The sequence below is a fragment of the Motacilla alba genome, chromosome 1 (assembly GCF_015832195.1).
Source record: "Motacilla alba alba isolate MOTALB_02 chromosome 1, Motacilla_alba_V1.0_pri, whole genome shotgun sequence".
In the NCBI taxonomy this organism is placed as follows: Eukaryota; Metazoa; Chordata; class Aves; order Passeriformes; family Motacillidae; genus Motacilla; species Motacilla alba.
The window spans coordinates 96,541,627-96,569,357 of NC_052016.1; the positions used below are offsets into that span (position 1 = coordinate 96,541,627).

The following is a 27,731-nucleotide window of genomic DNA, read 5'->3' on the forward strand; positions in this document are numbered from 1 at the left end:
TTATTTCTCAACTTTCTACTAAATAAAGATGGAGAACTTTGTTTAAATGCGGAAAACTTACATATGTGAAATTAGTATGAGGATCCGGAACTAGTGCAGAGGGAAAATACATTTTTGGAATGCTGCTATTTTACTTTTTTTTCTCAGATCAGAACTTGGAATGCCACATGTGGGATACTTTTATAATGCTATATGCAAAAATTGAATGGATTTTCTAAATAAACTTCTGTTAATATATGCCTATGTAATATTTTATATACATTCAGAGGAAGTGAATGTAATACATTATGACTAGAATTTACTATCAAGATGTTGCCATATTTTAGTGGCTGAAAAACCAAGAAAAGTCATTATGATTTCCCTTATTTTAAGAGGGTTTTCCTATATGACATTCTCATTTTCCCCTAGCCTTTTTCCTTCTTATATTAGAGGAGTTCAAAAGAAGGAATGAGTAAGAATTACATGACAAAATTTACTGAGGATAATGTTTTATTATTTTGTTGCAGAAGGACTCCATGAAAGATGACAGAAGAAGTTATTGTTATTGCAAAGTGGGATTACACTGCACAGCAGGACCAAGAACTTGACATCAAGAAAAATGAGCGTCTTTGGCTATTAGATGATTCTAAGACATGGTGGAGGGTAAGAAACGCGGCCAACAAAACGGGATATGTGCCATCAAATTATGTGGAGCGAAAAAACAGCTTGAAGAAAGGTTCTCTGGTTAAAAATCTAAAAGACACATTGGGTAAGTCCTTTTGTATTTTGGAATAAATTTAGTAGACTTGATGACTTTCAGGTTGGGAATGTAATGTGGATATAAATATTTTTTTAACATGCATGTTTGGTCTTTATGTTTAGTTTGAGTTGGCATGATGGGTAGATGATTGAGGGAGGGAGAGACAGAGAGAGTGGATGTGGATGGAGAATCACATGTAAAAATCTGTAATATGTTTTCTTGCATCACATCCAGAAGAAAAAGATGTTACTTTTGTTCCAGTTTTCAAAGGCTCTGTATTTTCAGTGGCTGAAGAACTGAGTTTCATACACAAATCAACTGCTGAATCCTCTCCTTTCACACTAACTCCTCTCACTTGAAAGATGAAGAATGTAAACTGGATTGTTCAGCATAGGTATCATAGCCAAAGCTAAATCACTTTATGAATGGGATTTTACAGTTTGGCTATATATGCTTAAGTTTCTGTGGTCTGACATGTTCTATCAACTTCTGAGTCCTTAAATATGTATTCTATTTTCAACTTTGCACATTAAGTCTTCACAACAGTATCTCATACACATAAAATGATCTAGCTTTGAAAAATTTTGTGTGTATTTTAAAGAAATATATTTGAATGTCAAGTTAAATGGTTTTTTTTCTCTTTGATTTTTAAAGACTGATTAAAAAGGGCTTTGCATACAGTTAGAAAAGGTTATAAACATAGTGATAAGTTGTTGTTTTATGCCAGGAAAACCTACTACTGATATTTTAGGATGTTATGAATAAAACAGAAACAGACACATTAAAAGTGTTTTGAAGGGTTTTCTTTTGCTTTTGTTTTGGTTTTTTGCCTGTGTTTTATGAAGTCTTACATAGAGAAAATTTCTTCTGTTGCAGACTGCTGAACAAAATGACTCTTCAATAGAAAAATTAGGATTCAGGGATTGGACTTACTAGAAAGTTAAAAGGTTCACTTAAAAATAACATGGCAGTAGCTTATGCAGGATTATCCTGTGCCAATGTTGTTTCTAACAGGCTTTGTTTCTTAGTCACTCCTTCATTACCATGTCTTCCACTGCTGCGTTGCCATAAGGTACATGGAAATTGGGGACTAGAGGATGGGTGGCAGGCAAACAAGGTTATCATAAAATTTAACATGGCAATATTTAGTACCACAGTCCTTTCTACAGATACTCTTGGTACATACTGATTATAGTGCCAGGAAATGTGATTATGCCTTTTCAAAGATGAAAGTCCCAGTTGTGACATTAAGCTCCTTTTATATAGATTTATGTTGTTTAAAACATAATGTATGTGTTTTGTCTGAAAGGTACCTTAGGAAAGGACTGCAGTCCTGTTGTAATAATATTTCAAGTGTTCATGTGAAATGTGGACAATATTTGCTTGATGCAAACACATTTTTATTTATGTCCAACAGAAATCTATTTAAGTGAAGGAATAGAGGTGTGTCCTAGCCTATGTGTGTGTTTACATTCAGTCCTAGCAAAACTGCATGGTGCAGGGTGCTTCCCTTCACTCTAGTGGTGAGTGATAAAAAAGTGTGAGAAAAAAGCTTGGTAGTTTCATGGCTAAGCCATCCCTGGGTGTCACATCTCCCAAGCCTCAGCCCTTTGTGCACACCTGCACGGGTTTTTAAGTTCTGAAGCACTGTTACAACAAGTTATGCATTTCCTGTTCCCTTTCTAATGGTTTTCTCTGTGTGTTCGTTCAGCTGAGGCAGAAAGTGCCTTATGATGGAGTCTGGCCTTTGTGTCCTGTGACCACACTTACCTGGTGAGCATCCAGAGTGTGAAGCACCTCTCATGCTCTTTTAAGCTCATATACCCCGTGACAGTGAGAAACTGCCTAAAGCATACCTTACAAGTGGATTCAGAATATTCTTAATATCTACCCAAAGGAGCTGGTGCTTAAGAGTATTCCTTTTTAAAAGTTTAGGTGCTGTGAACTCCTTACCATAATGAAACATGTCTGTGCTGTGTACCACATATCTGTACAACTTTTTTTACCTTTCCTGAATCAATGTCTTTAACTAAACTATAGTATTTAAGCCTTTCCTGTCTTGCTGTACAGTAATTTCTCATTCAGAACAAGCAGAGCGTGTGTCCTTCCTTAGAGGATCCATTGTTTTGAGAGGCCATCAAAAATGCACTCCTTCTTTTAAACAAAGGCTTGCAGTTGCAAGACTGATGCTTCATCTAGTGAAACAGCTTTTGAAAGTTCTGCTTAGCCCAATGAAGTAAATTCTTAAGTTCTCTTAATACAAATATGTCTAATGTATCATCCTGCCTGCCTCTCCAAGGATCACAAGAAAATTCTCATTAAAATACCTCCTAACCCAGCACAGTTGGGAATGGTGGTCATAAGTATTAGTCCTTAAACCAAATCTGTTTCCAACTTTGATCTTGAAGCTACTGTCAAAATATCAGGTATTAAACTTTAAAAAAGCCCAACAAAGTGTCACTTAATAGTCTGTCAATAATTAATCATAAATCTTGTGAAATCTCAGGAGAGAAACAGACTCATAGCTGCTTCCAGTGACGTACCTGCACTCAAGCAAATGCTTGTTCCCATGGAAATACAATTTTCCCTGCCTCTTTCTTAATAGATTACATTTTCTTGTGTTAAAAAATAATTCATCTGAAAGCATCGTTATCATGCAAATGATGTCGTGTGTTGTCTATGTGATTACCTGTAGCTATCTGCCACTCTTGTGCTTATCCACAGTAATTACTGGTGCTTGATTTATATTTTTATATTCAATAAATATGAAAAGTGCCAGCCATAGCTCAAATTGTGGCAGACCCCATAGGAGCTATAACTATTTAATTAATAGTTCCCCTCATTGGCTGTTGAAGATGCATCATCTAAATAGTTGTTCATCTTTGGCAGTCTGTGTTCTAATGAAACTTTATGCCACCAGTTTTGTTGGTGTCTTGTACACAAAAACCAAAGTACACCACGAAATTTTATTATCTTTTCAAAGTTGTTTTTATTGGGAAAACTTACAATCTCATCAGAGAATTAAATAATGCCTGTTTGATGCTAAAAACTAATTTTCCATGAACTGTTGACTGTCACTAATTATATCTCAACCCTTGAATATTTTATTAATAGAGTCCTATTGGCTTTACAGTTTTTTGGCTCAGGGTTGGTGGAAGGTTGATGGACATATGACTACCTAGAATAGGCAGCTTGATGTTTTAGAAATCAGTCCATTTTTAGCAATGTCTTAAGGCTTTCTTGAACATCCATTTTATTTTGGCATTAAAAAAAAATAAAATTAATCAGACAGCTCTCCTAAATGTGTTGGGTGCTTATTAAAATGCTGATGAATGCTTGTTTAGCATATGTTCATTAAATCAGTTCCTTGTGGACTGAAAAACAGCTCACCCAAAATCTCAAATGACCCCCAGTACTTTCTGAAGAGATACTTTAGAATCATCCAGTGCCTTTTCACAAAACGATAGCCTTTTCTACACCATTCACTTTGTCTTTGCCTTTCTAAGAGCTTGCTCTATTCTATCTTCTTTTAGTCCTGACATCAGGGAATTTTCCATAACTTTTAACTTTCCTTAAATTACTTGGAGAAACTTTGAGTCTTGTAATTCTTCAATTGATGGATGTCTGGTTTTGTCATTTTTTCTGTTTGATGTATACTACTTATGTCTTCCTAAACCTCCTTCTTGAGTGAGGTCTAATGAATACTCAGCTACAATGGCCTAGTTTTAATTATGGAACTGTAGTGTATAGGCCACCTATTGAGTAGTTTAAATGATTAATCTTCTCATTCCCTTTTTTGTCTTAACTGAGTGATACTGCAAGTAAAACATTAATGGTAATTTCACCATTTCAAATTGCTGTCTTCTGTTTGCTCATATTGAATGAAATCTGGTAATTATTACTATTCTTAAGGCAAAAGCCAGCTTCCATGCCTGTGATTAAAATTTCATCTTCATTCATTATAATGAAGCTTAAAATAGTTTCCTTTTACAGTATTTCTTTTGCGGGGAGGGTATTTTTTATACATTTTGAATAAGTCTTACTAAGCAAGAGACCTCCAGCATGCATCTTTTAAACTGTAATTTTCTGTAATGTAATTCTTCCCATGTGCTGGGGGCTGGAAAGGAATTCCCATATCCATTTGGTTGGAGTGGGCGTTTGCCAGCACCACCCCCAGAGCTGCCTCTGAGTGCAACTCCACGGGTTTCCCCGTCTGCAGCAAAGATGATCTATGCCTGCTGGCTCATCTCTGTCATGCCAAACAGAAACCTTATCTGAAGGAAGCCAAAATAATTGAGAAGTCAGTTGTTTGTGTACTCAAAATAAAACTTCTACATTTTTTCCATCCCTTTGCAAGTCATTTTCCTGGCAGCAGCACAGCTCCCCAGGCAGCAGCGTGCCATTAGTGACTGAAGCGTGTGATCCAACAGCAGGGTGCCATTTTCATGGGAATCTATGATTTTCTGAATGTTTTTGCTGTTTTTGCTGCTTTTGCTTCACAACCAGCATTGCATATAGGCTTTTCTTACAGGTTTCTGGTCTTGTTCCCTTTAGTGAGCAACTACGTAAGAAACCTTGAGGACACTTCTGCTCTGCTCTTGGTGTGGGTTTTTGAAGAGATGCCCTGCAAAAGAAAAAGGTTTAATAAAATGTGTATTGAAAAGGAGATTGGACACCAAGAATACAGGAGAGGTGTATGCAAATCTGTAGGAACAATAGAAACAGATGAGTTTTGGTGGTGATGGCAAGTGACAATAACCTTGATAACATTTCACAGATGTGTTTGAGTTTCATGAGAGACTTTTTAAATGGCTCCTTTATTGAGCTTCTGGAAGTCTGCAAAACTTTTCTGTAACTTTTCATTCAGTATGCCAGATTTGGAAAGTAAGAATTGCCAAGTTGAGATATAATGTAGAGAAGCCAGTTCTTGCTTGCATCAGTGTTCCTAGCAGCTTATTTCACAAGTGTTATAAGCATCCAGGAGTATTTCCTGTGTTTGTCAACCCCTGTGATGTGTGTCTGCCTGGGTCAGTCTGTATATCTGCAGCAGTCCCTGAATGCCATATATACTGGTGCTTCAGGAATCAGCAGTTTTATATCTCTCTCCTCTCCCCAGTTATTGTTATGAAAATGCTAGGGTTTTTTTCAAATTTATAACTTCATATTTTTTCATTTGAGAGCTACTTAGTACTACGTTCTCAGCGCTCATTTGGAAGTTGACAGGGAAGTTAGCCCTTGTTTCTTTGCAGAGTCACTGCCTAGTAAGAAGCAGAAATGAGGAATTGCTCATTCTTTAATGCAATGTTTTTTTAGCAATGGAAAACTGTTCCTCATTACTGTTGGTTAAGAGCCTTGGTGTACTTCCTTTTGGCATATAAATATTTTAACTCAGATTTAAACAATTGCCATCATAGTTCTGTATAACGTGATTATGAAATCTCATTCACCAGTTAAGTTATCAACCTTTAAGTTCTGGAGTGTGTATTATTGGCTTTTATTTTTTTTTTCCTTGTTTGGTTTGATTTTGAGGACTTGAAAAAATATCTTAGTGATCCAATTTTGGGAGCTGTGATGTGATATGTGTGGCACATTTAACTGTATAAGGTGGTATTTTGACATTCATCAGATAGTTTCTAAATCTAGTTTTAAGCATTGAAATTTGATTACTAAGTTCTTTCACTGGTGAAAGTTGCTTACGCCTCTAACGTTGCAGGTTTTAGCTGAATATATTCCAGTTCTTCCACACTAATTTTTAAAAGTGTGTAATCCTAAGAAGTATGCCCAGTATTTTTGGCACAGTCAGAACACTAAATTGAGTCTTCAGTGCTCTTTGCTTGATGAATTTGTTTATCAGTGACCTGACTGAGCCTCATCTGCAAGATCACAGAAAACACATTAAATTTCTAATAGACCCAAGTACCAGTTTGAAAATATTTCTGTTAGTTCTTAATTAGTTATTTCCAATTATAGTCTTCTCTGGACACCATAAGGGCATAAAATTTGCTACAGAATGAAAGAATGGTGGAAATAAAAATAAATATGGTATCACTGTATAATAAGCGTATTGTTGTATAGCACAGCCTCTTAAGCCTTATACAACTCATGTTAATAGAAACAGGTCAACCTTACAAGACAAATAGAGTTATTTTAATCTCTCTAGAACTCCAAGCTTCCAATGTTTTTGGCCTTCTTTGTCACAGACCTGTAAGAAATGCTAGTCTTTCCATTTAAAAACCAGCATTTATTAAAGTTGTTTTTAAAAAATAAATAACTTCTTAAAGTATATAGCTACTTGTCAAATTATTTATCACATATAAAAATTCCTAAGAAAGAATTGTATGAAGATTTTGTTTAGCCAAACATCTCTAGCTGAAATTAGCAATAAAATCAATCCCCTGGTAAGAATTCAGTAAAAATAAAAGTATTTTTTCTGTGTCACTTATTGTTGTTTTGAAGCTTTCCAGCTTGTCAGAAAATGTGGGCATGACAGAAATGGCATGTCTGTTGTGCTTCTTGGAGGATTGGATGAGAGTAAGTAATCTCTATTTGCACTTTAAAGGAGTTGGCACACAGGACTTAAAGTTCAAATTCAGGGAGAGGAAGTAGTGGAAGTGTTTATATACAGCACAAATTCTTGCTCAATTTCCTAGAATCCTGGAATAGCTCATTTCATGGTTGATTTTGTTTAACAGAAGCGCTTTCTCTGCTGTGCTTCATCCTGCTTTGTCGTTGCGTTGCTCAGAGTAAGCATGTTTGTTTGTGAGACGGTGTGGCAACGGTGATGACTCTTCACCAGTGATGAAACTGAGGAGAACATGGTTTTTCACGTGGTAGTGAGAGAAGTGATGGGAACTCCTTTTAGGTGTGGTGTCTTTAGTTTCGGGGGAAAAATCAGCTGGAACAATTGCATTTCTTCCATGTTCACAGTAGTAATAGATGATTGTGGTTACATAGATTGCTGAGAAAGGAGGAATGGGAGATGTTCACAGGGATTTCAAGGCCAGGGAGGAGATATCGTCTAGATTCCCATCTAGAGCATATGGAGTTAGGTGCTGACAGTGTTGATGCCACTGGAGTGGTAGCAGATGATTTGTATCATATGTAATTGAAATACTTTGCTGCTTTCTGGAAATAGATCTGCCTCACAATCATCATTAAAACCTAGACTTGATTAAAGTAGTCGTTTTCACTTTATTGGTGATCTGAGAAGGTATGGAGACATACCCAATAGTAGTAGTTTTGCATATGGAAAATGACATAAGAACAGTGATGACAGGGTAGGGTCTGCCTTCTGACTATCAATCAGATACATAATTGCAAAAAATACATAAATTTTGAATTAGTGTTACTATAAAATGTTTAAATATTTATTTAGAATGCAAAACAAACTCTTGAATTTATGGTTTTGGACCTGTTGTACACCCACAAACATTTAACTAATTTTAATATGCATATCAGCTGTGTCCACTGAAAGTAACATTAAAGGAATCCAAGTCTCTGCTTGATGGAACTAAATCAGACTTTCTAAAAAATACTGTGTTGTAATTTCTCAGGAAACATCTGCTTGAGAAGGAAAAAATCTGAAGTTGCATAGCAGACTAATGCAAAATAAACAAACAAACAAAACCAAAACAAGTTCCCCAATGAAAATTGAGCACAAACTTAATGCCTTTTAAAGAGCTGAAAGCAAAGCATTTTGGTGAATATTCTTGAGAACTCATGGTACAGAATAGTGCTTCTTTTATTGCTTGATAAGGGTTTCTCTATTGGATGTATTCACCAGACCCTTTTTCTGCTCCAAAGTGAAAAGCCAAAAGCAGCACAGTGAATGCAGAACCTGAAGCTTGTTGCAGTGCTAGCTTGTAATGGTTCAGAAGTTTGCTTTCTTCAGTTTACAATTGTGTATATTGTATTCTGTTGAAGTTTTAGCTTTATTGGGGTAGATTATTTATTGGGGTAGATCATTTAAAGGATGTGCTGCTTCAAGAATTTAAAACAAAAATATAATGGAAACCATTACGTGTTCTACCTTTCATCAGATTTTTCTACTGTGACGGTTGCTGTAAAATGTTGCAAGGCTCAAGGCATAAAGAAGTGCTCCTATTTTTAGTCTATATTTAGTAGATAAATTTGTTCATTGTATTAGAAGTTTTAGCTAATAGGTATACTTTTTCCCCCTTTACCATGCAGAATGTCTGTGTGTGCTTGGAGGTACATTGGCATTTACAGATCAAAGAATGAGCCTTTATTTTATTCATAATTATGTGTGAAAAGATAAAAGGATCACCTTAACTCAGTATGGCTGTGAGTACTGATCCCTTTGGTATTATTTCCCTCAATTGTCACCTTGGAGGACCCTTGGTTTTGCCCCTCTCTGAGCCAGTTATGTTCAGCCTGTAATGTCTGGCCTTAGAGCAAGCCCAGAAATTAGCTCCCAAGGTAGTTTCACAGCTCACTATTAAAGAGAGTCACTCCATTGCCGGTAGCTCCTCCTACGCCCTGTGCCAGCTGTGGAGGCAGTCTTTTACTTCTTAGCATTAAAGTTTGTGTCTGAACCCTCAACTCTTTTGATGTTTCATTTTTTTTACATGGAATAAAATACTTAAAGCATTCTGCTAATTATGTCTCTTCTTCTGAACCAGTGAAAATAGAGTGTGGGTTTTTCCCAAGTACTGTCTTGTACTGGATTCATTGCACAGTGTTCCCTTTGTCTTCCTTTCCTTCAGGTTCCTGGGAGAACTGAAGTTGGCTGAGGCAGCAGAACTGGGGCTGCAGTGAGGGTCACTGCATGGCACCTCTCTGCCTGGGCTGGACTTTTTCCATAAGCACATGTTTATAGGGGTGCGTGTATTTGTGTGCTGTGCATGCTGTTATCGCCTTTTGCTTCATGTCCTAGCACATGAAGATGATAGCAGAGAGAAGAAACAGATGACAGTACCTGAAGTATTAGAGGTATTGTGAGCCTTGTTTGGTGCCTGGAGCTGGGTCACTGTTCTAAAGACCAAGCTAAGGTAACTGGTAAAAATCAATAGCCTCTGTATGTACTCTGAGGGATGCCATTTTCCAAGGAATTACGGTGACTCAAAGGACAAGAGATTTTTCAATACGTAGGTTACAGTGGTTGTTCTTTCTCCCACTTTAGAATCATTGGGGAATTCCTCTCCTTCAGATGTTGCTATTTCCTTCAATATGCAACCTGAAGTAATTCTTTTGGTATTACTGAATGGATTTTTTTTTGGTGTCCTTGGGCTGTCTTGAGGTTTAATATTTCAGGGTATTTTTTCTCTACGTGTTTCCACTTGGGTTACATTGCTTTCTGTTTCTTGGGTTTTTCAAAGACCATGATACGTGAGACATTCTCATACCATGCAAACCGAATTTGTAAATTGGCATTCATGCCAAAAGAAAACTGGAGTTTGTCTTAGAATGTGTAAGGAAAAGTTTCCTTCCATTTTCTGAGTCTCAGAAATGTTTTGTTTTGTGGAATCTGTCCATAAAACAAGAATTGACATGCGTGGAGTGTGTGTAGACATAAAGCACAAAGCTGCAGTGCTGGAGAGAATGACCACCTCTGTTGTTTTAAGAGGAAAGGTTCCAGCACAGATGGCTTTTCTTGAGAGTTGCTTCGGTGGTGAATGTGATTGTTTACTGACAAGTTATTTTTGTGGTCTCAGCAAGTTCATTTGGACAGACACCTCTTATAATGGATGGTCAGCTTGGACAGGTGGACAATTAAGGTTGCTCTTTCTAATAGATGACTATTTGTAGCTGTATTTTGCAGTAGAAATTGATTTAGGAATTAGGCTGTAGACTGTCTAAATTATATGCAGTCATTGCCATAATGCCTGTTTGCCGTCTTTGGACATGGAAAGAAAAAAGAATGGAAAAATATATTTTGATGTGGTGGAAAGGTGATTCTTCTTCTATATGGGCTGTACCAGTTTCCTAACCAACCTCTAAGATATTTTTTCAATTGTTCATTCAGGAAATTATTCTCCAGAACGGGAGATAAATGTATTACTTAATTATTACTCTATAGCTACTCAGTTTAAATGTACAGAAGAAATTGTTCTGGTTTGTGTGTGAATCCTGGGGTTTTGTGTTTTGGCTGTGAGGACTAAACCTCAGAGGAGGTGGGCTGTTTTCTTAAGTGAGCCATTTCATCTTGTTACTTCCCCTTCAGAGATGGAGAGGCCTGATTTTGTGTATGCAATTGCAAATAACCTGAGAGTCCTTGATTAACAAATTTATGTGCATTGAAATTCAGAGAGGAAGTTAGTACAGAAAAGATGATATTTAGTTTGCTTTCGCCTTCCTAAAAGGAGTTTGCAAGAAAACTGCAGGATCAATGACAGGCTTCTGAGGAATTTCGAGGTTTCTAAAGATAAAATGTAATAAACATCTTGTATTTTCTTGTAACACTTATTTAATGTTGGGAAACACTAGTATAGTATAGCATGGGCATTCTGGCCTTATGGTAGAATTACTAAGGCTTTACTCCTGCTTGGTGTTGGTATGGGTCAACTGGGGTAAAGCACTGTAAGCTCAAAGGGTAAATGACTTATACTTTCAGGAGGGACTGTCTTAGGCCTCTTGATGCTGAGACAGTGCCCTTTAGTCAATATTTAGATCATTGTTTTCTAAAGCATTTCTTTGAGTTGAGGGGCTGTATAATTGCTGCTTTGTAGTTTCTCTGTTCAGGTTTAGTCTTGGTGATCCAAACTTTAGCCTCTATCTGTAACATCTCTTACATCTTTGCTTTTCAGATACAGAATTGAGAGTAAATTTGAGTGTACAAGAAGTGAAATTACTTAAGTTAGAACTATAGTTACTTGTACCTAAAATAGAATAATTCTATCTTGGTTATTTGGAAGGGTCTTTAAATTGGAGGTTTGTCATCTTGCATTCAGGATAGTCTACTTTGTACCTTGCTGTATTTTTCCCCCCAGTTTCTTTTTCAGTGAGTGGGTTAGTGTTAGGAAGTCAAATTTGTATCCCCAGCTGTCATGTGCACCTCTTTCACTTCATATAAATGTGAGATAGCTAAATATAAATCGTCTTTCCACCAAGTGCTGGAAGGGGAGAGGGAACACAAGCTATGATATACTTCCTGAGGGACAGGAGTATGCATTGAGGAAGACAGTTTGGAGCATCTCATGCATATTAGTGATTTCTTTTGTCAATATCCTCTGTTAGTGTTTGTGAAGGAGAGGCAAAACAGTGTAGTTTTTCTTCTCTTCATCGCGGGAACAGAAAGCAATGGGAAGTCCTATATGGCACTTTATAGATATGTTCTTTGAATTATAGGGCTGCCTTAGATTTGAGAAATTTCTGGTTATATTCTTTTATCAGGGCACCTTTCAAAGTCAAGATAGCATAATTGATAGGATTAAAAATTAGGTGGAAATATTTTTATTTGAGTTTGAAAGCAGAGTCTGCCTATTTAAAGCAAGCAAGCTTCAATTTAAATATGTAGTGGGAAATTGGAATGGTAGGTCTTGAGAAACCCCATTCATTTTATATGTCTTCTATTTGAGACCAAGACTGCTGTTTTCCTGTTTGAAATCCTAAGACCATTTAAATTTGCCTAATTAGTCTTCCACTTCACTTTGCCACTGGGGTAAGAACATACATGAGGCAGTTTATGGGAGCCTGCAAATTGTGCATTTGTCTCTGTTCATTTATGTCCCTATATTACATCTTTATAATTCTAACCTTTTGCTCTAAGATGCTTTGGGTACAGAAAACTCAGTACCTGATACTGGAATTTGAGTGTTCTCGATGTAGTTATTGAATTCATTTCTTTGCAGAAGCCTCCTGACTGAATAGTGTTTGATGCATGGAAAACTTTTTTGTGTACTTGAAAAGCAGTGATAAAGAAGCCTGGTTGTTGAAATGTCAGAGTTTCACTTTGACATTTAGAGAAGAGTTTCCATTTTCTCATTTGTTCTAGTGTGGCTTTTTTTGATATTGAGCTTCTTAGAGAAGATACAAAAAGTCATTAATTGAGCTGTAAAGCTTTATTTCTGTATTACAAATGCAGTTGAAGGTTTCTGGAATTTATAGCAGTGTCCTTTAAAGAGTGCTGTTGATGGATATGTTGCTTCTAAAACACTGACTATCCCATATGGATCTTAGCCTTTGAACATTTTCTTGGAAATTGGACATGGAGGGGGAGAAGAAGAAGTGGGAGGTTGCAGTCTGAAAATGTGCAGAAATGTTTGGTTTTTCTGTGTAACAGAAGAAACTTTGGTCTGCTGAATTCCTTAGTAATAAAGAAGCAAAGACAAGTTAATTTGAAATTATAAAAGTAATAATAAATAACAAAACTACATGAATGTCTGATCTGAATATTCCAGTTCACAAGAAGTTGTGTTTAGCTCTGTATTGAGTGGATGAATTACCTAATTTACATTGCATCGTGGTGGGTTTTTTTCCTGAAGAATTTCCTGAAAAGTTAATAGCTTCTTTCTTAATGCAATTTTTAGTTTATTTCAAAACAGACACTGTACACTTTGCACTCTTACTAAATGTATGCATTAATATGCAATATAATTCATTGCTGTAATATTCAGAGATGAATAACTTATTTGTTAAACAAGAAAGGATCATTGTTTTTGACTGCATCTGTATGAAGTCAGATGGAATTTCAATTTTGTTAGAATACGCAAGAAAAATAATTTCAGGTATCTTATGTAAAAAATGGCTAAAATGTTGAAGAAATAGTGCTTCTAAATTAAAAATTTATTTTGAGAAATTTGCTTGATTCTGTTACATCTAACAGAAAACACTATATTAGTAAATTGAATGAAAATTTCTGGTTGCCTTGCCTTCAAAGATTTTTAAAATAAGGAGAGCTGTTCTGTAAAATTTGATTTAATGTTTAGGGGAACTAAAACATATATCAATTTCAGCTGAAATTTTTTTCTTAATTTTTTATAGAACTCTGAAATTAGCAGCATTTTTTTTTTCCTCTGGGTATTTGTATTGGGAGTTCTCCTAGTTTATTTGTTTGACTTCCTCAAATTTATCAGCCCCAAACTTGTTTATCTTGAATCTTTCAGCTCTTTAATGGAAGTAGTTGTTTTGAAATATTATAATAAGGTTAAATTTTTCAGCACTCTGGAGTGCTTTGTTTCAGTTTGAATTGTAAATAACAAAACCAATTGCTATTAAAAATGGTTAAAATGAAAATATTTCCATTAAAATTGTACTGTGCTCATGTTCTTTGTGTGGCTTCTATAATTTTATGGGATTCTTTGGGGGTGTTTTGTAACCATAAAGCAAGTGGTACTCTTAAAAGCATTTTACTCTAGAGTGAGGGTGGCTAAATTAAAATGCATTTAAATTAGTATGAAGAATTTTACAAGTAATTGCTTTGTTGTTTTGGGGGGGCGGGTTGTTGTATTTGCTTTTTTGTTGTCACTGGTTTTATTTTGGTTTTTTTGGGTTTTCTTAAATTCAGAGGGTAATGGTCAGTAATATTTTTAAAAATTGAGTTACTGGTTAATTCATATTTCCCATGAAAGATCTTTTTTTTAATTATTTTTTTCCCGTAAACGAATTTTCAAATAGTCATGTGAAGTTTTTGACAGCCTATGTGAGAGCAGAGCATGTACATATGTCCTTTTCAGCTCTAGTATCAGTTTCTGTGTTTTTGTTAGATGAAACAGCATATTTTAAATTTGTAATTGAGAGGAAAGCTTGTTGTGTTTATAAATAGACTGTGAAAAAGTGTACCTGTTGGTATTTGATGCGCTATTAATTCAGGCTATCTCTTTGACTCTTTTCTTGCTCAAGTTACTTTTTGCCAACTTACAGCTTTGTAGTAATATATAATAACTGATCAAAAACTAATTTCAAACATGAGGGGTTGAATACATCATAGAAAAATTAGTTCCAACTTGTTATGATAAAAATCTATTCAGATATGTAAATATGGCAATAGCTGAAAATGCACAAATAGTTGTCTTTCTAATTGCCTTGGGGAGAACTAACAGCTTTACTCAGCAGCCTCCATTTTTATATTTCCAGCTGCATATTTAGACTTAAAACTGGCTTTTCCAACATTTAATAGAACTCTAGTCCCTTAAAGAGGAAGTAGTTTTCAAAACTCAGTTGTATTGAGACACTTTTGTTGGTTTTGCAGTGTATTCTATAGCTTAAAGGTCACTTTTGGGGGGGAGAGTGTCCTTCCTTAATTGTTCTTGATATTTGAATAAGAAGCTATTGGAAGATTCTTAAGGAGTTGTATCTATTGTATTTAGTAGTATTTGGTCTTTTTCACTGAGTTCTGAATTGAAGAATTCTGCTTTGGAAATTTGGTGTCTCACAGTTTCTCAAAGCAGTAGTTTTCTTGTATTACAGTGTTTTTCTGAAAGGGTTTTTGGGTTTTTCTGTCCTGTGATTTTGATTTGATATGCAGGTGAGCTGCAAAAAATATCTTTGCTCATTATTTGTATATTAAAATTATGTATTAAAATCAGAGACAATTTCTCTGATCAATTTCTCAGAAATTGTCATTAGGTACTGAATAATGTTTTTTGTATACAGAAGAGGGAAAAATAGAAAAGGCAGTAATATGAAATCAAAAGACAGTAATAGCAAATCAACTTTAGCAAAAGTCAGGTATCAAATCAACTTAAAATTCCTTTAAAAAAGAAATGCAACTGTATTTAGTCTAAAGTTAAGCTACATGCAAGATTTTACAAATTTAGTGAGCAGTCTTGGGAAGGGAATCCTACAGAATTTGACTGCAAATACCTTTAATGTTTGGTTCATGTTATTCTTAAGCAGAAGTTAATAGCCGTGAGTATGGATAAGCCTGTGGAGATGTTCTTTCATCTCTGGGGATGATCAAATGCAGTTAAAATACAAAATGTGGTCGCTTATCAGTTTCAGTCAAGGATACCAGCTTGCAGGAACGTGGAAAGACTTGTCAAATAAGTCTTCGAAAAATTAGGAAGTTGTCTGTTTTGTAAATAGGCTTTTCCTAGTAAAGGTAGTATGGAATATTAAACCATAATTAGCCAATGGAATACAAACCTATACTACTGGCGAGAATCCCTTTCTATGCAAGTGTTATGTATATGTTTGATAAGGTATGTTTTAAGTGTAGTTAAACGTGTCTATCCTATGATAGTGGTTGTAGCTTTGCAACCTTATTTCAGTGCCATCACTGAAGGCAGAAAAGAGAGAGAAATCCTTTTGTTTTTAGCAGGAGCACCTGGGCAGTTGGGGCATCTGTGCTGACAGGCAGCCAACCTTTGGCCCAGGAGCATGGCCAGCATGGCAGGAGACACACGTAGGGGTAGGGGAACTGGCACTGCCTGGCATCGCGCCAGAGGAGATGGACCACAGGGAAATTCCACCACTCTGAGCTTTGGGGTTTGGGGGAGCTCAAGACATTTCCTAATGGGAGTCTAAGGAGGATGAGGTGGGAAGGCTGGAAATGCTGTGGGGAGAGGGAATTGGAGGTGCAGGCTCGAGGATCTTACAGGTACAATGGAATGACTGTCTCAGGGACAAGCTGGTAATGAGAGGGTGCTTGCACAATGGAAACTTAAGTGACAGGAAGCAAATTCATAGGAAACTAGTCTTCAGCCTGCTGCTCAAAAAGAAGGTATTCTTTAGAGCCACAGCTGAGCTAGGAAAGGAAGACAGCACGTAGTGATGCGACAGGCACGTTTCTGAGTTTCCCTAGGACTAACCGTGGGGCCAGAGGATTTCTTTCACTGCAGAGAGAAAGAGGATTTGCAGTGGGTCCCTTCTCTGGAAATATTGCTAGCCAGTTGATTCTTTTTTTGTCTCAGTAATATATCCTAAGAATTATACCAGCTCACATCACTTGGCAATGTATTTATAAAAGTGAAAATGAAGTAATTTACTGTGGATTATTGTAGATTGTGAATAGTATTACTTCCTACAAATTGCAGTAGCAAAACAGGCTTTCTGCTGCTTTGCAATTCTTCTTTTCCTTCCACACTTTTCCTCTCACTTGAAAGCTAACCTCTTGCTTTAGATTACCCCTTACGACAACTATTTGTGTTACAAAGGATTGTGGCTTCCACAGGTTACAGATGAACTGTACCCGGTGAGTCAGAGTAGGAAAAGCACAGTTGTAGTAGATAAGTAGATAGATCAGTAGATAGGTTTTCATTAGAACAAAAACAATAAAACATGCCAAAACTATGACTGCAATTGCAAGTATATTCAGCTTTTCTACATGTGACTCCCAGAGTGCTTGAATGTTTTGTTTTCCATTAAATCCTTTATATGTGTTTCATTCCATTCAGACATAAGAATAGGGATCCCCTTATGAATCCCCTTAAGTGAACATTTCTCTTAGTAGAATGGTAGTGTTTACTCTTCCAGAGATGACTTAAGTAGATTGTACTTTTCTTTTTTTAATATATTTGTGTTTTTGTTATAGATGCATATACAAAGTTTATAATTGACCTAACTTTAGTCTTGCTTAGCTGTGATGAGCCATCCTACTAAACTGTATTTTTAGACTTTCCTAAGGAAATGAAGCTTACACTAGTCATGCTGTTGCAGTCAGCTGTCATAGTCCGTCCATCTGTCCATCCTTGATAACTCAGCCAATTTTAGGCAAACTTGACAGACTGGCAGAGATAAACTAACTAGTTTTCTAAGTCTGTGCTTGGGAGAATCATTGCTGATGTCCCTCACTGGAGGAGAAGCCAGAGCAACCCCAGCTCTTGCTCAGTCCAGGGAGGGCTGAGAGGCAGGGTGACACCAGGCACTGTGCTTGGCTGGCCAGCTCAAGAAAGGTAGGGAGGAGGGGAGCGCCAGGGGAGATGGAGTGTGCTTTGAGGGCATTTTGGAGATGGCAGTGGGGACCTAGAAATATGAGAAGGACCTGGGGATGTGAAAGCAGTCATACAGTAGGGGGACTTACTGTGAATCCTGCAGCAGAAGGGGGAGGAAGAGGAGGAATAGCTCAGCAGGAGGTATATACAGGAACAGATTTCCATGTTCTGCTCATGGAACAACTTGTTTCCTCTTCAGTCATGGACACAGTTATGAATGTTGCAACCTCACATTAGAAATTATTCCTAGATAATGTGCATGCCCTTTGCTGTGCCTGACTGCAGATGGGTCTCTGCATAGTTCGTTCCTTTGGTCAAACCAGCTGGAAAGCCTTTGGTGCACATTGCTGCAATTGCAAAATGTTAATCATTACCATGCTCTCAGCCTTAAAAAGTTTGTTCACGTGAAATGTTAAGATTAAACCGAAGAACTCCAGTTGTCTTTATTGATAAAAATTAGAAACTTTATGTTTCTTTTTAAAATTATTTTCCCAAATTTTTAATTATTTATGTTTAATGGGCCTGATAGGAAGCAGTATTTGAAATGTCAGCTGCACTATTGGAAAGTCTGTGAAAAAAGAGGGAACTTATGCAACTCCAAATGAAAGGCAGTGCTTGAATGATAACTTTTTCCTAAATGTTCAGATACCTTTATCAGATTTCAGAAGGGTTTTTGAGAAATTTTGGATTTTTACCTGTTTATAAACAGTTTTTTCTCTAGATACTTAAGTTTATGGCATTTTCCTGCCAGTCTACATCCCCATTTCTCACAGTTATCTCTGTGCTCTGCGTTTCAGCTAGGTAGGTGAGCTGCTTCACCATCTACTGCTTTTTTCATTAATTCTTTTGCTGTAATTCCAAGAAATGGACTGCATATCTTCATTACTGAGCCAATAAAAGCCTAAGTTTTCCATCTGGAAGCTTTAGTCTCAGTGGAGGGCTTTATGTAGATTGAATCTATTGAAATAAAGTTGCTTGTTTTCCATGAATTTATAAAAGTAATTTCCCCCTTTTCTTAACAGAGCGACCTTTAAGTTGTGTTTGTTTATATCACTGTAATTTAATGCTCATTAGTTCTGAAACATCCTTGTCGTTTTGGTTAAAAATGATCTCTAAACTGATGAAAATTTCCAGCCTTGGCAGAGATTAGAGCCTGACCAGCTTCTGATTAGTACTCGCTTGTACACTCTTTTCCTGTGATTGTCTCCCCTAGTACAATAAGCTGCCTCCCTTATTTTGCCTGAGAGTGCAGCCACTGGCTCTTGGCTGGAGTGATGCAGTTAGAATGACAATAGGATGTAGCAGGCTACAGCAGGAAACAAGGCCCTGCTGGGGAAGGTCAGGAAACACTTTAGGATCATCAGAATTTTCTGCCATCTTCTGAGACCATAAGACCACATATTAATTAATGTATTTTTAACTCTTCTAGACAGCGATCCCTGCATGCTTATGTGTGCACTGTTAGTCTGTGCTGTTACAGATAACTGTGAAATAAGCATGAAGTTTTGTGGTGACCAAACAGCTTTGCTGAAGATGTCCATTGTATATGCAAGTGCATATTTATCTAAATATATTAAAACACATTTTTTGGCAGTGGAGTGGCTGGATTAAATAGGCCTAAATAGTTAAAAATGAAATAGCATGCATGTCCTTACTTCAGATTACTTGAAGAAACAAAAACAAAGTACCTTTATTTATTTTCCTTCCATTAAGTATTCTATAATCAGCATGTGTGCTCTTGTGTCTAAACTAAATCTCTCACCTGCCACTCAGGCTCTATGAGCATGGAGAAAAGTACAAATGCTCCTATTTCTGTGATGGTTTTGCTTTCTGTCCCTTGCATAATATTTTGAGCGTTGCTTGGTTGTGCTATACTGAGACATTAACTTTTGTTTTTCAGAAATCTTATAAGTGAATTTCACAAGAGAGGGCTACTTCTTCACTTTATTTATTATTTTGTTTGTATATAAGCTTAAGGAGGGGTTGCTGCAAAAGTTTGAAAAGTACACCAAGTGTGTTGTGCAGTTTTTCTGTATTTAAACAGACATTAGTATGGTTTTTCTAATTAAAAAAGTGATGTGGTCAATGTTATTGTTGTTTCTTCTGTACATTGTATTTAACACTATAATTTAAGCCATGACAGGACACCAGAATTTACAGATTATAGGGAAACACATGCAAATGGTCTTCCTCACCATCAGATTTCTGCTGTTACAGTATGTGATGAAATGTAGGTGAAAGAGGTGTGGCTTTTGGAAGGGGGGGTTGCAGTTGGAAGGAATTGCAGCTGTGCCTGCCTGGGTACTGCAAGAGCAAAGAGAGCAATACAGTCTGCAGAGAAACTTTAGCTTTTATTTCTGTGCTCGTTAATTTTTGTAGGTTTTCTTTCACTTTTTGTTTGAGCCAAATTGAAGTCATCTCAAAAATTAAAAGGCATGGTCATTTGGCTGGAATTTAAAGATACATAACAACAAGCTCAGAATCGGTTTCAGTGATTAGCTGTTCTCCCAGTGAAGAAATCACTGTGTTTAAGTGTGCTTAAACTCTGCTCCTTCTGAGAAGAGAGTAGAAGTCATTATAACACAGATTGCTCTCTACCTAATGGTGCATCAGCTGGATGTTAACAAGAATCTCTTAAAGGTGTTGCTATTTCCCAGACGATGTAGTATTAGAGAGGAGATCTCCATTTAGCAGTGTTGTTGAAGTGAGGGTAGCACATGTCACCACATCCAGCTTTTGCAGTCTGGGGACAAGTATTCCAAGTGACCGCTTCCCGTTTCTGTCTTTAACAGGTTTGGGAAAAACCAAGAGAAAGACGAGTGCGAGAGACGCTTCCCCCACTCCCAGCACAGACGCAGAGTACCCTTCCAACGGCAGCAGTGCCGACCGGATTTATGATCTTAACATTCCCGCCTACGTGAAATTTGCCTATGTTGCTGAGAGGGAGGATGAGCTGTCCCTTGTCAAAGGGTCCCGAGTGATTGTCATGGAGAAGTGCAGCGACGGCTGGTGGAGAGGGAGCTACAACGGACAGATCGGCTGGTTTCCTTCGAACTATGTGGTAGAGGAGGTTGAGGAGGCAACTGCAGATTCCCCCAGCTTTCTCAGCCTTAGGAAAGGCGCTTCCATGAGTAACGGCCAGGGCACCAAAGTACTCCACATCGTTCAGACACTGTACCCATTCAGCTCAGTCACAGATGAAGAGCTCAATTTTGAAAAAGGGGAAACGATGGAAGTCATTGAAAAGCCAGAAAATGACCCAGAATGGTGGAAATGTAAAAATTCCAGAGGTCAAATCGGTCTTGTTCCTAAAAACTATGTAGTAATCATTAGTGATGGTCCTTCCATGAACACTTCCCATCCTCCTCAGATAAGCTACACGGGACCATCTTCTACCGGACGATTTGCTGGAAGAGAGTGGTATTACGGGAACGTTACCCGGCACCAAGCCGAGTGTGCCCTGAACGAAAGGGGAGTGGAAGGAGATTTCCTTGTTAGAGACAGTGAATCTTCGGTAAGTGGTGCTCAGCCCACAGGTTTGTAACTCCCCTCCCCGTGCATGGGTTAGCAAGCACGGCGCTTTACAGATTCCTTGTCTTTTCACCCTTAAAGAAGTGAGCAGGGCTTCAGCATTCCCAACCAATACCCTCCATTCTCGTGAGAATTGGTCTGTCAGTGAAATGCAGTGACATTTACACTGAAATTTAACAGCTGTGGTCTGTATTATCCAGGGGTTTTTTAAATTTGTGGACAGTCAAGTAAATATTTCAGGCTTCCTTTTGGCTTTTCATGTGTTTCTCATGCAATCCTCAAATTTAAAGCGCTACAAGATAAAATAATTGTAGGTGATTGAAAATTTGGTCATTGATTTGATCTTAAAGCTATGTTCAAACAGAATCTTTGCATTGGTCAGTTCAGTTCTGCTTTTAATTTAATAATTACATTGGCTTTTTATTAGTTAAAAATTCCATTTTAATGTATTTTTGATCTACTTAGATAATTTAGTTTGTAATAAGGTAAAGTTATTATTATATCTAGTTGTTAAGGTTATTATATACAACAGAGAGGGTTAAGTCAGCAACACATATGCCTTGTAAATTGACCCTTGATGGCATCAGAGGGATCTGAGTAATGCTGATTATGGTTCATGTCATTCTGAAAGTTCAGATTTAAAATTCAGGTGAAAAGACTTTAATGTATGCTGAGGCCAGAGAATTCGCAGTTAAAGCACTAAAATTTAATTACCCTTTGACTGTGATTTTGAAAAGGTGACGGATTTTAATCTTATGTCGTACATAACATTGAGAAAATTGACAAAGAACAACTTCGTAACAGTTCCAGATGTTTTTATCTGAAGACAGTATTGTCTGATTAAATTTCAGGCACCTCTCCTTGATGAATTTGCTCCGTAAAAAACGTGATAGCTATCGAACTACCCTTTCTTTGAAGCTCTGTGTCACTGAATTCCTGTTTCTGCTTAATTATAATTACTAAACAAAGGCAAATGCAAATAAACCACAGGAGAACAGGAAAAAAGTTAGAGATTAAATAAAAATAGACTAGAGGAAGATAGGCAATAAAATAGGAATTTAGAAATCATGACTGATTTACAGAGGCTGAGAGGAATCAAGTTTGTTTAGTCAACAGAAGACTGATGTGGGACACACGGTCTTGTAAAATGTACAAAGCCACTGGAGGATTATGGTAATCATTAAATTACAGTAATTCTTTTTTTTTTTTTTTTCCCAACATTCTTTTTCTATCAACATCCTGTCAGATAGAGGCATACTGGATGTGGTGGATTCTTGGCATGTCGGTCCAGCAGGTAGAAGCTCACGTTCAGATCTAGAGGCTTCATTGTGATTTATCCTGAGACTGTGGCTATCAATTTCCTTTCAGCTCTTGGGAAAGTGCCAGAAGGAGAGTTTGAAAATTAATACATTACTTAAAATACAAAAATGCATACCCATTTCTCAGGACACGATATGCCACAGTGACCACTATGCTACAGCTTGTTTTTTCAGCTCTTAAGAGTCTGTCTCTGGAGCAAATGAAATATCTTGAAAGAACTCAGTAACCTTTTTATTTAATGTGACATCATAACACTAAATCCTTGCATTCAAAGCAGTTTCAAACTTTTTTCCTGCATTGTTGCTGGAAATCATTGCTTTGGGGTACAAAAAGATTCATTCAGAATGTGGTCTTCAAAGTATTTCTAGCATCTAACACTTAGTGGGATAACAGAAAATTTATTCAGTTCATATCACAGCAAGTTTTTTGCACACCTGCAGGAAAAGAAAAAAAGCACTGAATTGAGGAACTTAGCATTTTTCCTTCTTTTTGTACTCTTTATCTGGTCTTGCAAACCCTGTATTTGAGACTTTTTTTAGCAATGAGAAAACTGCAGTTATGCACGTAAATGCCTCTGTGTATTGGTGCTGCATGTGGGTTTTAGTTTTTATTAGGTTTAAAGAAATAATTTACTGCATTTCAAACTTTCATCTGTCCTAATCTTCATCTGCCCATATAGTGTGTTTATGTATGTGAATTATAAAACACTGGGGATTGCTAGTTTTTTTCCCCTGGAGTCCCACAAGTGATATTATAATAAGTGAATGGGCATACTTGCTAGCATTGAGAAAAGGATCATAAAAATCTATTTCAAACTTATTATGTATGGAATAAAGAAAGAGTTTAGCAATGACTCATGAATTTCTGACAGTTGCTGTATTTCACACATGTGACTACAGAGGTTGTTCATGCTGTGGCTAAAAGTCACCAGGAGTGTCTTCACAATCTGAGCAGATGGTCTTGATTAGAGAGAACGGCCTGAACAGAGCCAAGTTGTCAGCTCTCTGATTTGCTCATCTGACCACCAGACCAGCACTTCCCACTATGCTGTGTTGTTAACTCACCTTTAATGCTAGGAATGCAGGGGTTATTCCTTTCTAGAAAGGTCCATAGATAAAACTGTGAGTCATGCTCCTAATCCTGTGCCTGATTTTTGACCTGGTTTAGAGTTTTCTGTAGCCTTCCATCACCATAGTTATAAAAATTGGTCTGCATAAAAGTTTTCCTTAGATGTCAATTTTGCTCTTGTTACTGAGCTATGAAAAGCTGTCCTTGGATAGATGAAGGTTTGTATTATTTGGTATTCACTTGATGAGACTGTCATGTTTTTGCATTTCAAGTGTTAGTAGTTGCAAGATTTTACAATATTTCTCTAGGTTTAACTTGCCAGATGTTTATCTCACAGCTAGATTCCTTTAGCCAAAAATATTTTCCTCAGTAACACTTAGATCTAGAGGATGCTACCATAGAGGAGAATAACCTGAGATGAACTCTGTAAGGTAGCTAGGTGGCTGATTATCTTCATTAATTACGAAATACTATTATTAGAACCATAAACTTGTTTGAACCATTTAAGCCCATAGTTTATGTAACAGGCACAGTTCCCTACAGATAACGTTTTTGCCAACTGTGTTATACCTAGGTAATGTCACCTTAGTTTTGGAGATTGAAAAGAACTGGGTATGTGCCTAGTTAGAAATACTGCTAACTAGTTGTTCTTTCTGTTGCAGGCAGCTAGGTTAATGAAATCTGCAGTTTGTCTCTTTTAAGTAACAAAACAATGAGGAAAAAAAAAAGCAGATTTAACCTATGCAGTCTCTGTAGAGCCACTTTTTGGATTGCAGGTTCTTCAGCAGTCAGATTTTTGCTCTCTTTGTGTAGTTCCTAACTCGAGACAAACAGGTCTTGGCTAATACTGGTGCTCTTGGTTGGTTGAGTGATTGTCATGCTTTGAAGATCTCAGATTTCACTGAGTATAGAACCAAATTTGGGTGGGAGAGGGTTGTTTTGTTGAGGTTCACACCAGGAAACAAGTGTGCTAACTAGTACTGCAGCTAACAGGAAGCTGTAGTGTGTCACCTCCAGCTTCTGAGCAGAGCCTTTGCTGCAGACACCCTTAAACTTCAAAGGGAGCTTCTGTTAGAACTTGTGGGCCCCTCGCAGTCCTCTGCAGGTGGCTGTGAAACTGGTCATCAGGCAAACACCAGTGCTTTGTAGTCCTATGAGGTCTTCTCATGAAGCAGAGAAGGTGTTATTTTTCTCAGCCTATGCTATTGAATGAGCTGTGCAAGTTTTTGGATGATTTCAGGAGCAGTTATTCATTAAGAAGTAATGGCTACCTTCTGCTGGTAGTGTCATAGCATTCAAGTTACTGTAACCCATCCTAAACAGAGTTGCAGAGTATAGTTTTAAGATTATGATTTTAGGCATATTAAAATGATACTGAGGATTGTAGGTGCGACTGGATTTGTCAGTTTTTGAGATCATATTTAGCTTCTCCGTTCTTTGTCTAGCAATAATGACAATAGAAGGAGGAGGCAGAGGTTCAGAGTTTGAGTGTTGTTTGAGGTGCTCATTCTGTAGCATTCAGTGTTCCTTGTTTTCCTGGGGTTTTAATCCTGCAACTGTGTACAGTAGACATTAAGACAAGGTTTTTCTTTGAAAAAAGGTGTAAGAAAATATCCTAGTAGCTTATTTTAAATGGAAGAACAGAAATTTTATTGGAGCTGTAGTTGAAGATCGATGAAACTAATTTATATTTGTGACCTGTGTAATATTGATTTTGGAACATGACCATTACATAGGGAGGAGAATGGTATTTGCTTATATCCAAATGAAACAGAAGGGGTAGAAAAAGGAATTAACTCCACCAGATGGCTCTTTCCAGCCTGACCTTAGATCTTTGAGCCATGACTTTGAGTTTTTTGGCTGGGTGATTGAGTAAGAGGAGAAGTGAGGGAAAACTTGGGTATGGAAGTGGAAGGAGTTGGGGTACCCCAGGACAGGCTCACTGGTGGGAGCTCAAAGGGTCTGGAATAGTTTGAAGAATGAGTGTGTGAGAATATCTTTCTTGGAAAAAGGGCATTGGCACACGGAATTGGATTGAAAGGGAAAATTTGAAATAAGTTACAGAATCACTAAAATATTTTCAGAGGGAACTGTTTTTCACAACCTTGCCATTTATAAATGATAAAAGTATAATTTCATTCTCAAATTCCTCAATGTGAAGATGGAACTCTGTTTTTCCTGTTTCCTTTTTTTCCTTATATTGCTTTATCGCTTGTTTTCATGGTAGTTTTCAATTTATTTTTTTTTAAAGATCATTCAATTCCTCACCAAAGAAATAAAGAAACAACTTCCTACCATTTATTTTCACATGCTGTAGTCACCAACTAGCTCATGGTCATCTCTAGAAATAAGCAGGTGTTAAAGGAATTGAAAACAATTCAAAGTACTACTACACTGGACTGTAGGTGCATTCAAGCTAATCTTTAATTTTCTGGTTTAGGAATTGATATAACTTCAGGTTAGTTTTTTCAGGTTTAGGTCTTTCCAGTTATGGCGGTGCAGAAATATTGATAGTTTCCCTGCCACAAAGCTATGCTCTGTAACTCTGTTGCAGAATCATCAACTGTTCTATAGATTTAAGGGATTAAAGCTTACTTCTGATGTGCCTTTCTTTAGTGTATGTGAGTCTTTTATTCCTGGAAAAGTTAGTGTGTAAACATCCAAATGTAGCAATTAATTTAAGAGGAAGAAGAGAGAAAAATTGGCCAGCAGTTAGAACAAAATAGCTTAAATAGTAAATAAAATAAACAGACTTGGAGCAAATCCAAGGAGGACAGCAGGGAACCAATTGAAACTGCATCAAACCAGCATACTTTGAAATGGAAGTGTTAAGAGCAATAGTTTATTTAGATTTTTTTAAAATAGTATTTTTAATGAATTTGCATTTGTTAGGGCAAGAAGGAACTAAAATAAAAACAAAAACAGATCAAATTGCTTTTGCTGTTCATTCTTGAGTCCATGGAAGTTACTGCTCTGAGACTAATAAAGGGTTTCAGGATTTTTGCAACAGCTGTTTGAGCTCTTCCATCTCTTTGCACCGGATGATGACTCTCAAAAGAGTTAGATCAGCCTTTCCGCTTTTTACATTTTTTTAGATTAAATCAGATAATGAAAAAATAAACTTTGTAACATATTCTGCAGAAAATATGATAATGTCTTCAACTTATGTATCAATCAAACTAGCAGGCTCCAGGGCTGTGGAGAATAGACAATAGTTCATGAGAACTGTTCATTCACTATGGTTATAATTAAACTGGTAGAAAGAGTATTTAATATATTAGGTGGATCAGCTCACAACGATAGAAGTATGGCCAGTGTCTGTGTCATAGGACAGTAGGTCAGAGGTCCAGCATCTTTCTGCATGCCATTAGCACATCCTTTATGGCCTAGAAATAATGTTTCTTAACAGATACAAGGAGCTTAGAAAACTCATAATTTTGACATGCTAAAAACAACTGCTTTGTCAGAAAATATTAGAAGGTTTTTGAGAGAAAAGTGATTATTTCTACTTACTTTTAAATTTTTGCCATAACATTGTTTCCTGTTCCTAAAACAAACAAGAAAGTTTAGTTCAGATTATGAACTTCCCATTTGTAAGTTCTTGTTCTTCTGTTTTGATTGAGAGCCTTTTGGTTACTGGTTTTTGTTTGGTGTAGGCATCACCCATGGAAGCAGCAGAACTTAGTCAGCAAGATTTGATATTATTTTTGGAATCCTAACTGGCTAATCTGTACTTGCTGCCTCAGTCTGCCCTTGGGGAGACCCTACAGACCTGCCTGTGTTCAGGGCACAACAATCAGCATACTGCCCATGCCCTAAATTTCTTCTCCATGACCCAGGGTCCCAAAGCTTCTGGAGAGCTTTGTGCAGGCCTGTGCTTTGTTAGTTTAATGGCTGCTGCTTGGGACTATGGAGGTTCCACTGGAAGCAGGTCCCAGGCCTATGTGGCTATGGCTGCTGGACAGTTTGTCCATGCTGCATTCAGGGCTTTGACCACAGCAAAGCGTTTGTACAGCCAGGTTAGCTTTAACCCAGTGGGGTAGGTGTTGAAAATAAGCCAGTCTTGGTGAGTTCTGTGCAGCCTTCTTTATGATACTGCTGAGGCAGGGGCTTAATATCAGAGATAGCTGGCATAAAATAGCAGTTTTCATACTTGGAGTTAGGGATGGACGACAGGGCACAAAATGTATCTTGGGTGGAGCACTGGAAGTCCCAGAGATACCTTCTTATGCACATTTCTT

At 37.2% G+C, this 27,731-nt stretch overlaps 1 protein-coding gene across 2 annotated transcripts in view; it reads left to right on the forward strand.

The window, feature by feature from the left end:
* The window catches only part of NCK2 (NCK adaptor protein 2), an 85,740-nt gene that overhangs the window by 52,789 nt on the left and 5,220 nt on the right, over positions 1-27,731 (forward strand). For both annotated transcript variants that reach the window (XM_038140106.1, XM_038140196.1), the window contains exons 3-4: positions 507-748; positions 20,364-21,085. In XM_038140106.1, coding sequence (XP_037996034.1) covers positions 523-748; positions 20,364-21,085 — 948 coding nt within the window. In that variant the 5' untranslated portion in view covers positions 507-522. The remainder of the gene's footprint in view (positions 1-506; positions 749-20,363; positions 21,086-27,731) is intronic.